This window comes from Accipiter gentilis, chromosome 13, assembly GCF_929443795.1.
Source record: "Accipiter gentilis chromosome 13, bAccGen1.1, whole genome shotgun sequence".
Classification (NCBI taxonomy): Eukaryota; Metazoa; Chordata; class Aves; order Accipitriformes; family Accipitridae; genus Astur; species Astur gentilis.
The window spans coordinates 26,889,394-26,901,997 of record NC_064892.1 but is presented as its reverse complement, the minus strand read 5'-3'; the positions used below and the strand labels follow the sequence as shown (position 1 = coordinate 26,901,997).

General features: G+C 36.4%; 1 protein-coding gene across 6 annotated transcripts in view; it reads left to right on the top strand.

Annotated features, from left to right (window-relative positions):
- The window catches only part of PCDH17 (protocadherin 17), an 86,615-nt gene that overhangs the window by 22,944 nt on the left and 51,067 nt on the right, over nucleotides 1-12,604 (top strand). For 4 of the 6 annotated variants that reach the window (XM_049815705.1, XM_049815703.1, XM_049815706.1 and 1 more), the window contains exons 2-3: nucleotides 4,641-4,699; nucleotides 4,852-5,024. In XM_049815705.1, coding sequence (XP_049671662.1) covers nucleotides 4,641-4,699; nucleotides 4,852-5,024 — 232 coding nt within the window. Of the gene's footprint in view, nucleotides 1-4,640; nucleotides 4,700-4,851; nucleotides 5,025-12,604 lie in introns of those variants that run through there. The other 2 variants (XM_049815704.1, XM_049815708.1) reach the window with 2 other exon arrangements.

Sequence of the window (12,604 nt, the reverse complement as noted above, 5' to 3'; positions counted from 1 at the left end):
CTGGCCAGTAAATGATTCTTCAAGTCACATTACTAGGCTGTAGCAATTATATTGCCACATCTGAAACTCCATACCAGGAAAAGTATATTTTGCACAAGTTTAATTTGCTTTTTCTTTTACTTTCCTCCTCTTCAACTCCCCGATGAAAAAGGTAACATAATCAAACTGTAAGATATTTTCTGAAAGGTAGTAACCCTCTTTTTTTAAATTTTGGTAGCTTTTGAAAGGTTTATATGTGTTTTGATCTCTTTCAAAATGTAATTTTTTTTATGAGCTTCATCCTTCTGAGAAAGCTGTATTAAACGTCTGTACAGAAATCCTCAGGAATTTTTCTGCAACATCGCAGTAATGGCAGTGTTCCTGAAATTTCAAATTTACTCTAGGGTCACATATTAGGACAGGTAGATGGAAAAAATATTTTTAAAGGGCCATTGTAGCAACTGTGAAAAAGCATATCGGTTGAACAGTTTAACAGTATACTCTCACTGGAAATGAACTGGTTCCACTAATCTGTGAAAATGAGCCATAAAACCAGGACCTCTTCTCCAGGGGAGCTATGGACGGTTAGGTTGACATCACAGACTTTAATTCTCTGGTATCTAACCAGGGCAGTGGACGGTTCTGCTTTTTGCTTTAGTTTTAGAGATCATTTGTCCCAGTATGTTTTCTTCCTACTGAAGAACTTGCGTATTAGTAGTTGGTAACCTAGGTGATACTCCAGCCCTCAGCCTTGAATCACAGAGACAGAAAACGTGTCTTTACTCTTTAACTCTGGTGACTTATAGAGATGGATTGTTTCTGGGAGTTTTCTTAGGGAGGGACTAAGGGTGGAGCTCATTTTATTTGGTTCTTCAGGAGGCTAACGGTGCTGGCATTTGAGTAATTTTTGGTTATTTATCAGGAGATTGTAATTCCATGTAATTCACTTCCGATGTGATGCATCTTACTTAGCTTTAGCTGTTACACTGGACATCTTGCTCGTCATTTAGATTCCCCTATGGTTATTAGTGAAAGTAATTTCCAGTAGCAGTACGTACGCAAAGCTAGGTGCCCCAAATAGGATGAAGTATCTTGTATGTCTCTAATGCTTATAGAGGGAGCTTAGCTGATTAGCTTAGAGGAGATGACTAGCTTTTAGATGGTTATCTGCGGGTGAACTGAAACCTACCTTAAAACTGGAGGCAAACAGAGAGGCATGTCGGTTCAGGTTTCCTAGAAAGGGCTGCATACCTGGAGAAGAACAAAGAGTTAATTTGCTGTTGATAGATTTTAAAGTAGCACTCATTTCTTAGAGTTACAGCTATGCAGTGCAAAGAGGTATGATTAATGCATGAGCTGAAATGTGTAATATGACTTCCATAGATGTTAAAGTGTAAAAATTTTAAGTATATGACCTCTCATTTCAACTGGGATTTAAAAAAAAAAGTGGTTAAGGGAGTTAGACATTCATACCTCTCTCTGTAATCCATTGTGAAGTGGATGCTTACCTTTCTAAGATTCCTCTAAACTGCCTAGCCTTAAAATTAAATGTTTATTATCCCAATTTTTGTGTAGATATTATCATACATGAAGGAATTCTCTCTTTGCTGCCTGTATCTCGGAGTTCCCTGTTACAGCTCAACATGAGCTTCATACTTTCATAGTTCATAGGAAAAGGTCTAATGCTTTTAGAGCAGAAGGAAAAGAATTCAACTCCAAGCTCTGTGGCTGTATATGGTTATCAAGTATTATTTACATTTGTTCTTTTGCAGCAATGAACTCACTGTAACATGGCACCCAACTGTTTGTATTGCTGAAAAATACAACGTGAAGAAAATTGGTCAAATTATTATTGAGTTAGAGGTCATTAATGATTACCATAAATACAGAATTTCTCAGAAGCAGCTCCCATTTTTAGGATGGCAGCTAAGATGTAGTCATAACGTCTATTTTAAAATTTATATCTTGTCTAGTCCAGGGTGTGTGAAATGCTTTTTTTGCTATGAAAAAGCAGAAACAAAAAGTATGACAAGTTCTTACTGTGATCCAGCTTATAGATAAGGTCTTAGCACCATCTTTAAGGAGGTGCTATAATTAATTCCAGGGCAAAAGTCCGACTTTTCTAATGGCAGAGAATTGATGAAAAGGCATTTCATAGCAGGCATTTTGCCTGACAATGACATGAAAAATGGAAATGTTGATTCTAGTAGCAGCTGTGTTTAGGAGGAGGCAGATGTCTTACATAAGTAAAAGCATAAGGTCAGTTTTCCTGGGCATCTATAGTTGAGATATTAGACCTAGAAAATAGACGAGTTCTGCAATTGTAGTAGTTTATTTGGATTGAGAAGTCTTGGGCTCTGTGAGTGTCATAATGATTATATGAGTATATATATGAGGTAGATTTGCTGCACACAGAATTGATACTAGTTTACAATTTGCAACAAGAAAAGAATAAATGGAAGAATTAAGGCTGCTTCCAAAATATGATGTGCTATATTTAAGAGATTACATACAAGAATGCTGAAGTATTTATCTTTATGCCTCCATTTCGTCCTTTTATTTTGTTTTCAATATTTGTTTCCATAACTTGGAACACGTTAAAAGTTAAGACAAGCTTTTATTCTAATTGCATGTATGAAAACCAGGATCTTGTCTGGTTTTCTAATTGCATGTATGAAACCCAGGATCTTGTCTGGTTTTAAGTGCAAAGCACTAAACCGCCCCCTAATTGAAGTGGCCAGATTTTAAAAGGTTTGGATACCTGTAGCTGAAATCAGCTTCTGAAGCACTGACTTGGAAAAGCAGTGATACAAGACTGAGGTTGATGTCCCAGACCTTCACAATTCTCCTTCTGTAATATAGCATATTGTTTGCATTTCTTAGGCCATATTTAAGAACTTTCATAAGCCCATCTTTTAATAATACTGCTGAAGAGCAAGTCTCTAGTTGGACATAAACATCCAGATTTCAAAATTATGTGCAATTTTTATATGATTAAAAATCATTCTGAATTGTAAGTATAGGTGCTTTATGCTATATTTTGAAAACAGACGAGTAAAAACTCATTCTATCGTACAGTTTATCATCAAAGAAAATTCACTGACAAAACATAAGATTATTTTTGTCATGACACATACAATGCTACGTATGCTACGGCTTAAATTAGAAACAGCTTCAAAATGTGAACACAATGTGTGCTATGATCCTAATTTTTGAACCAAAAGATTTAACTAGAAACAAAAAGAAAGTACAGCGTAAATTGACTTCATACATGCCGAACAGAAGATAACTCTTTATGTTCCGTCCCTTCCGTAAATGACACAAGATATCCATGGTATATAAGCACATCTATTTCACATGCACCTTGAGGGTGGCATGGTGGCTACCTATTTCCTGTTGCAAACAGCCGTGACTGTTAAATTTCAGGTGTAACTTCATGCATCTTTTCCAAGCTCCAGTATTCCAACCATAGAAGAAGCAGCAGCAAATATTTCTAATTACCCCTACGTATAAACCCAAAACAAAGCTAAAAATAGAGACCGGGGAGCAGCAGGCAAAACCAAATATCTAAGAGACCAGTCACTTGCGTAAACACTTGTTGTGCGACATTAAACGTTACCTTGGGCCTTCTGCTCCATTAATTGAGCGCTGCCTGTGTTACCGATACTGATACGCTAGACGCCGTTGCAAAACTCATAGCTGCTGCGAAGCGTAGTGGTGTGATATGAAGTGATGCAGAAAACAGTAGAAGCTCTGTCGCTAGGTCAGCTGCAAGAAGAAGTGACGTGTGTGAATGTACAGTATATGGAGTTTTGTGAAAGATGCAGTCTCTCTTTCTCCCAAAGAACTTCAGCTGATGATACAAGGGGAATTCAGTTCCCTTTGGCAGGACTCCATGTTGGTCTGGATGCTGTAAATACTTCTGCTTCTACAGTTACTTAGCTCATGCTGCTAAAAATATACTCATGACAGACTTAATGAAAGTATCTTCTTTCAAAAACTACTTGTCTACAACAGTCATTTAATGTTCCTGTTTGCATGTGCGGTTCTCATTATTCTGACATAGCTATTAATACTGATGAAAATTAAAGAGAGAAAATCCAAATATTTTCATACTTGCACCTTTCCAGTAGCATTTAAAAACGCCAGAGCTAATCAGCCATAAATTTTCTTGATTTTTTTCTTTTTTCTTTTTTTTTTCAATTCAAGAGTTATATAGCAATATATGAAATTGTATTACAGAAGTAAGGGCTTCAGAATCCCAGTAGATGATGTAATTATGATTAAAAATTAGTATTATTGAATAATTCACTTTTGTAATATGCAAAAGTAATTTTTTCTCTCGTTTTCAATAACCATCAGTCTTAATATCTAACTAATGAAAAAACATAAACAGTGTCATCTGTCAGGTTACTAACAGAGAATGCCACTTATTGGAGCCTCATTGTTTACTTTAGCAGGTAATTTGTGGACCGGAATCATTTAATTGTTCTGAGCACATAATTACATGCCAGCATTTTCCAATTTAATTAAAATGTACAAATCTGAAGATTAAGGGAATTTTTGAATTATTAATCATTTCTCCTCTAGGAAATCTTGTTGCTCTGCAGGAGATTTGTCCAGTGTACAACTATACGTATTTTTTTCCTTCTCTTTCACAGACAGACAATTTTCCCGCAGAGCCCAATTACATGGGCAGCAGGCAGCAGTTTGTTCAAAGGTAAGGCCTATTAAATAACTTTCTCGGCTTCCCCATTTGCATTCTTGTCAAAATTGCTTTGCCAGAGAGTACAATTCAACTTAGAACAAGTAAATACAACTCTCTCTCTTTTTCTTTTTTTTTTTCCTTTTTTATTTTAATATGTATTTCAGTAGCTCCACGTTCAAGGATCCAGAAAGAGCCAGCTTGAGGGACAGCGGGCATGGGGACAGTGATCAGGCTGACAGTGACCAAGACACTAACAAAGGCTCCTGCTGTGACATGTCTGTTAGGGAGGCACTCAAGATGAAAACTACTTCAACTAAAAGCCAGCCACTTGAACAAGGTGAGTGAAGCCTCCAATGCTTACAAAAGTTTAAGCCGTCATTATAAACCTATTAGTATTGCAGTTGCGATTTATCAGGGTGGAATAGCCCGCTGATAATACTATCAGAGAAAACAGTAAATCTCGTAGCTAGCCCAGAGCAAAGAATGCTCAGTGTCTTTCAGAACGAACATGAAATGAAACCGCAAGTATCCAAAGTAGATTTAAAAAAAAAAAAAAAAAAAAGAAAAAAATTAGTACTTATCTAAAATGATTAGAATATACTTTATCACCACTGGCATTGCCTGTGATATATTACATACAGTCCTTCTGCCAAAGCGTGATTTGGAAATTCGAACTAGACGCGACTACAACAGATAAAAGAACACCAGTCATTTACATTCCTCATGTAGTTTGGAGAAGAGGGAAAGAAAAGAGGCTTGGGATAACAGACAAGAGTAAAAATGGATCAGAAGATGTTTTCATTTCATGGATGTATTTTCCTATTTGTAATGTTGATTTCACAATTAATAGTAGCGTGAGAAGTGTCAAATAATAACATAATCTGATTTTCAGTATAATTTCATTCACATCCTGTGGAGGTACCAAAGATGAGTGTCTGTGAAACAGCTAAAATGACTTCTATCGGGACAATGACAGTGCTCTCTGCAAGCATTCATTCTGACAAACAAGCATGTTTATTTCCTCATACATACTCTGCATCTAATTCATTTTTTTTCCAGATGACTTTTATCTAATTACGAGGTCTTTTATTTCAGACACTCTTTTAAAAGCATCAGAGGGACTGAGTACTCCAGCATTGCGTGTGTTTGTGTTTTGCTTCTAGGCTGTAAGCAATAAGGAAGTGCGCCACTGAATTATTTTAAAGTGTGTTGTATGTTTGCTATTATTTCAGTTTGTTGTGGGGAAGACGATTCAGTGTTAAAGGCATTTAAAACATTACTAAATAAGCCAGCCTAAATGAGAAGCTATATTTATAATTAAGCAGAAATACATTAAAAGATTTTTATTAATTGTTGATTAATTGGACCTAGGGTTTTTGCCTCTTAGCCTAGTGTGATCTGTAGTACTGTCATCAGAAAATACATGTTCAACTTCATTTTTCTGATTATGTTGAGACTGCAATATAATTTTTGCTGTGTAGAATATTTAGAATGCTGCAGTATAATTTATTCTGTATATATTTGAAGGTTGACCTCATATATGACCTTATTTTCCAAGTAATAAATGCCAGAAAGATTATTTTTTCCTGACCTTTTGCCACAGCAACTCTCTGCTTATAATTGGACATTGATCTGTATAAAGATGCAGTACTGGACTTTTTTTTTTTTTTTTTAAGAAGCTGTTTGAGTGTATGTTTAATTTTTTCAGTTTTGTGTAAGAAAAAGACAATATCTCTGGATTTCTATCTATCAAGTACAGCCATCAAAGACTTCTAAAATTTTAAAAGTTTCATTAGGAAAATTATTTACTACTCAAATTTAAAATGTGTGTTTTTTTAGAAAAGGACTGTATGGCCAGAGATCATAATATTGCAGTTTGTCCAGCAACATCAAGCTCCATACTGGTCAAAATATAAAAATTCTAGTAAGCAGATTAAGCCAACCATTCCTGTTGCTTATTTTCGTCGTAATGCAAAGAATTATATGGAGGTTTGCACTTGTCATTATATCTAGATGAGGGACCCTATTCATCAAGAAACATCTTCTTCCAGTGGCTCATATGAATTCCTCACATTCTTATTAAACATATATTGAACTGTGAATGCTAAGTACTGTCAGCCACTGAGCTGCAGCAGTGGGTACTTATGTGAATTTTCTTACTGAGAGAAAAAAAAAAAAAAAAGAATGAGGATAGAGAGAGAGATAAAGTACTTTTTTTTTCTTTTTCTTTTCTTTTTTCCCCCCAAATATAATTACAGATGGTAATGATAGCCATTTGTTTGCTTGTATGAACTCTTCCCTCTCAAGTGTGCCGTAATAAAATCATTGGCATATTATGAAAACTGAACCTGCGGCGAGCACCTTATGGGGTTACAGATCATCGCAGTAACAAATGTGGTGCAATGTGGTGTTCCCAATGAAATCAATGGTCGCTTGTCATTGAGCTTCCTACGATTAGGGCTCTTAGTCCAAAGTAACTTTTCTGTTGGAGAGAAGATAAACAAAATTGCTTTCTCTACTCATAAGCCAAGTTGAAGGAGGGTGAGAAATACGATATATGTGATTAGGATAGAAAAAGGATTGCATTTTCTTTAGAGAAAAATTGTTTTCTGGGAAAAGGAGATGGGCAGCTTGCTAGAAACAATTGTCTACGGCAGAGCCTGAAGCAGTATCAGAAGTTGTGGTTCTGTCATCATTCTGGGTTGTGCGCAGGGATGGGAATTCACTATTTTGTAGCAAAGTTTTAGGCTTGACTATTGTTGTTTAAAGATATTTAAAATAGTTTAACTTCTGCTTTTAGAACAGTGCTAATTATTAGATTTTCTGGCATTTTTTTAAAAAATGAGCAGGATTAACTGTGAATTCAGGATCTTGACTTGAGACTCCTAATTTTAAAAAGAGTTAAGTTTGAGTTTGACATCCTCTGTATGTAATTCCAAACACTATTGTCACGGGTCCAGTTCTACCCGTGGCAGTAATAAGAATGCTAGTGGTACCAGTAGTTTAACTACAGTTTTGAGCAGCTCTAGCCTACACAGCTTGAAAATGAAATGGTCATATTGAGACAAAAATTGTGTCAGTATCACTACAGCAATTGTGCTTCTATCAGTAACAGAGAAGTAAGAAATTTTATGAAAAAAATAATTTTTGTAGACAAAACATCTGGTTTCAGCATGGGATGGGAGGCAATCAAGCTTATTTTATGATTTGCATTAAAATAGTAAAAACAGTGGATGGTAAACCTCAGTAAGTTTACTATTAAAATACTTGATTTCAAGGAAAATATCTCCAGATAGCAAGTTTTGTCTGGTGGTGATTTTAAGCATTCACACAAGTGGGAAAGATAATGCAAATTAGATATAATTATGAAATGCTTATGAAAGCTCTACACTTGGCCTTAATAGAAAGAAAGGGGAAAAAAAGCCCAACCCTATAAAAGTTATCGGGACAGTAAGTCTTGTGTTAAAATAAGCATGTCCCGTTTTAGTTATCTCAACCATATATTCTCTTGCTGTGAATTCCCAGCCACTTTCTGCATAAAAATATCTAGCTGTCTCTTAAGCTTACTTATGCTATCTGAATCAGCTGTCTTACTAAGCAGCTTGTTCCATATGCCTGCTACTCTTTCGACAGAATGGTTTTAGATAGATTTGTTTTGTTTACCTCTCTTTTTTCACTTCTGCTGCTGAGACTTTAAACCCTGTCACTAGTTTGGACAGTTTGAGATCACCCTACTTAGAAGACTTACAAGAATTAATAATTTTGAATACAGCTGTCAAGTTACCTGTTTATTTCATCTGAAGTAGCATATATTATTCACATTTGATATATAAATAACAGAATAATCATTTTGTTTGGTATGGTTTAAGCATAACAGCAATAATCTGTATTTCCTGAAGAGATACCCAAAACTGAAAATTATATCGTAAACCATAAATGATACCTGCAAGGAAGCAGTACAACAACAATATGTACATTTTATACTTTTCTTAGTGAATCCTGGATATGTTTACTTTATAATCAGTAAAACAATAGAGTTATGGACGTTTCTGTAGTTACTCATAAATCATTGACGTTGTTAGATTTTCCCAGGAATTTTTCCTTCCTTTTTTCATTTGTTTTTTTTTTTGCTGTCTGTGTTTTCTTGCTTTAACATAAATCTACATTTTCATGTCATTGTCAAAAATATCCAAGGGATTAAGTATCTCCAAATTCGGTAGCTTTGTGTTGAGGTTTGCTTTATCACTGTGCATTGCATCTTTCTTTCGACACGTGCCCTTCCCGTTCACACCTGCATCCCACAGAGGGGGCATTTCTGCATGTGCTCTTGCCTCCTGAACAGTAGCACGGATCCTGAGAATAAACAAAAAGTGGAGGCACCTCCTTGGAGGAAGGGTAAAAGAAAACTCTTCTTTAGCGTTGGTGTCAGAGACTCCTCTAGGACCTGTATTGCTCACCAGGCTTCTCTGTAAAACAGCACCTTTTTAATCTGGGATATAGATGGCTAGAATAAAAGGACTGTAATGTATCCTCGGGGGGGGAAGAGATATGAGATATAACTTAGAAATATAATACTTCCTTCTTCATTGTCACAACAAAACTACATTTGCATCACAGCTGATGCAGTCCTGCATGCAACAGTTTTAGGAATAAAAACTGTATTGGTGTTACAGAGCCTCTATGAATACTGTTAACTCTTGAGTTTGTCCACCTAACACATTCACAGAACGAGTCTGTAGTAACTTCTACATTTACATTCTCAATTTCTAAACAAGAATGATCCCCGAAATCGAGTGTCCTGCATTATCCATCTCCAGCAGAGCAGAAACTATCAGAATTTTTTACGAAGATTTTTTCTGAACTATCTATTGATTTTCTTGCCATAATCTTGCCTGAGCCTGTAGGATAATTAAAATCCGTTCTGTTTAACTGACTGAGAATCAGTCTAGACTGATAAGTGCAGAAAGTTCATCAAGCAAATTTCTGCTGTCTGACATCATCACCAACGCTTTCCATGCCATTGGGGATGATGTGTTCTTTTATGAGTACATCAGCTTAATGAGATAATGGAAAAAGAATATTGGGAAGAAATATTTCTTTTCAAAGTTCTCAGAGCTGGTGATGACCTCCACTGAGAAAGTGGTGGAGGCTGGGAGTCCCCCCCAGAGCTGACACAACCTGTGAAATATTTTGTTCAACATTGCTTCCTCCCGTAGGTTTTTTCCCCTGGACAGAACATCTCCTAGCACATTCTCTCTGTGCCCAGAATGTGACTAGCTGTCAGACGGCACTACTTGTTCTGACGCCACCTAAGAGTCTTTCTGTCCAGGACTATCGTCCCTTCCAACTCGCTTACCCCTAACACGGTCAGGTAAGATGCTAACTTGCTGTTGTATGTCAGGACTTGCACGCAATAATCATTCTTCACTTTCACCTGATTAATTGATACCCAGGCAAGCTACAAGAGTAACTTAATTGTATTGGGACTCTATTTCCTTTTCTTAGTATGACTTAGTAGTAACTGTTTCTAGAACTGTAAATTCTGGAAATGGTTAGGCGAATCCCACACAAAATGAGATTTATTTTTTCCCCTTTCATTTGTGCTTTTCCGTGTATTTTTCTCTCTCCTTCTTTTTGGTTCCTGTGCTTTTTATGCAAGCACATGTGTGATCCTAGATGAAGACTAACATAGGTCAAAGACTAACTTATCTATTCTGTAACTGCTTCTGATTGACCAAATTTGTTATCAACGCCCTGGAGATATTTGATTTTGGCCTCATTCTAATAGTGGGATTTTTAATTTAAGACTAAAAATGTGTGTGGAACTGCAGGCTTTTAAGAAGAATAAGGCCATATTTAGACTTGCTCAATGTCCACTCCAGTGTGTCTAACAAGTTCATTATGACATTTAAGCCACTGCCAGTACTTCCTTGCTACTTTTCTGCTGTGAGCACCTTGTTCAGCGAAACAGTACTTCTAAATTTAAGAAAATTAGCAGCATTATTATTGCTATCATCCTTCTTATGAAGTCCTTGTTGAATGGTAATATTGAAACTTCTATTGATATTAAACTTTTAAATTAATATATTTCATTTTTAGTCAGAGGAGTTCTCATAAAAGTTTTAAATGTTCTAAGTGCCTTGATCTCAAACACTCATTTAAAGATGATCTAGGTAACACTTTTGCAAGACTTCCTCCTTACCTAGGCTGAGCAAGGCTATGCAAATGTTCTGTAATGCCCCTTTGTGAGAGATCAGAATAATATTCTCACTGTGAACCTAAGCTAATGAACTAGAGAGAGGAATACAGGTCAATTGTCTTTGCCGTACAGATGATTGTCATAACCTTTCTCATGTTAATACCCAGTAATCCATGACATATCTGTTGCTGTATTAAGTCTTGAGCAAATTATATGATGGATTTGGGCAAAATAAAGACAAAACTCCAACTTCTATTTACTCAGAGCATTAAAGATTTCTTTTTTCCCTCTGTGGCAGTTACGTTGAACATTTTTCTGGTTTTAAGTTTTATTTTTAGACCATCTACTAGTCTACGAGTCACTTTAGGTTACTTTTTTACATTTCAGCTATTTCAATACCGAATCGAGATTTGTGAGTGACACTGGGTGACGTCAGGTTGAATGATAATCAGGTGTGCTTCAAAGCAGAGTCCAGTTTGCTTCGTGCTTCGTCGTTAGAGAGGAGAGCGTTCCCAGGCATAGCTTCCCTCTGCAGTGGGCTCTTCTCCTAAGTATATGGGCAGCTTTGCATTTCAGGGAAGGCTATCCAGGTGAGGAAGGAGAAGTTTGAGGAAGCAGGTGTTTGTCCTAAAAGAAGTCAGGAAAGGAAGTGAAGTGAGATCCTAACAAAAAAGGGATGGATCAGCTTCATACCTCGCCTACTTACTTATCTGCCTTCATTGATACAAAATAGAAAAGCAGTGCAAACATTCTGGCAACTGAAGTGACAGTGAATATGCTTTGCATCAGAGTATTTTAGCCTATTATTGCTGCCTGTTATTGCCTAGTATCCTGCTTTTCAACTGGAGTTGAGCTCTGCCAAACCAGGTTTTTAACCAGGTGCACGTTTCAGCATCTGGCAGATTATTATCATCATGTGTCTAGTAGCAGTGAAGTTTTGTGAATAGCATATCCCACATTTAATTAATGTATTTAGCTACAAATTAGGGGGGAAATTTCTATAACTGACTTTCAAAGCATGCAGAAAGAACTTTCTGCATCTGTACACACGCAAAGCATGTCACTGTGGGGGACTGTAGCCATTCAGCACAGCTTCATCTATGGACCATTTGGTGCATTATGCTACATTTTTCAGGTAATTTCATTTCTCACCCCCATTATTTCTACTTATTTTATAATTACAAATTAATTCAGCGGTTGGAAAATGTCTATATTTTTGCCCTATATTTTGTTTTCATTGGAAGCTTCACCATCAAATCGATTAAGATATATCATTGCTAACACCTTAAAAGACTGAGGCTGCACCAATAAAAGCATTAATAAATTTTAGAGTTTTCTTTGATAAGCTTATTTGCAAATTAATGCATAACATGCGCTTTAAGATCTGTTATGTCTGTTACCATAAGTCTCATGTCTGAGACGTGAGTGCAAATTCCGACATTTGGGTGCTGTGGGTGTTGGTGCTTATTTCTTCATGCTTTGCTTTAGAGGCAGCAAAGCAGAATATCCCTCCCCTGTCACTAGTGGAAATCTCATTACTTCCTTTCTGTACTCTCTGTTTTGACACCGCCTTTCCCGGGGCTGAGCACAGTCATTGTACTGCAGTTTGTTCTTGGAAGGCTTAGAATCCATAAGTTATCTTTTTGCTTTATTCCCACTAGAAGAGCAAGAGAAGGATTTGCAGTTCTCAGTAAGATGAGGCCCTTCTATGTCAAAAT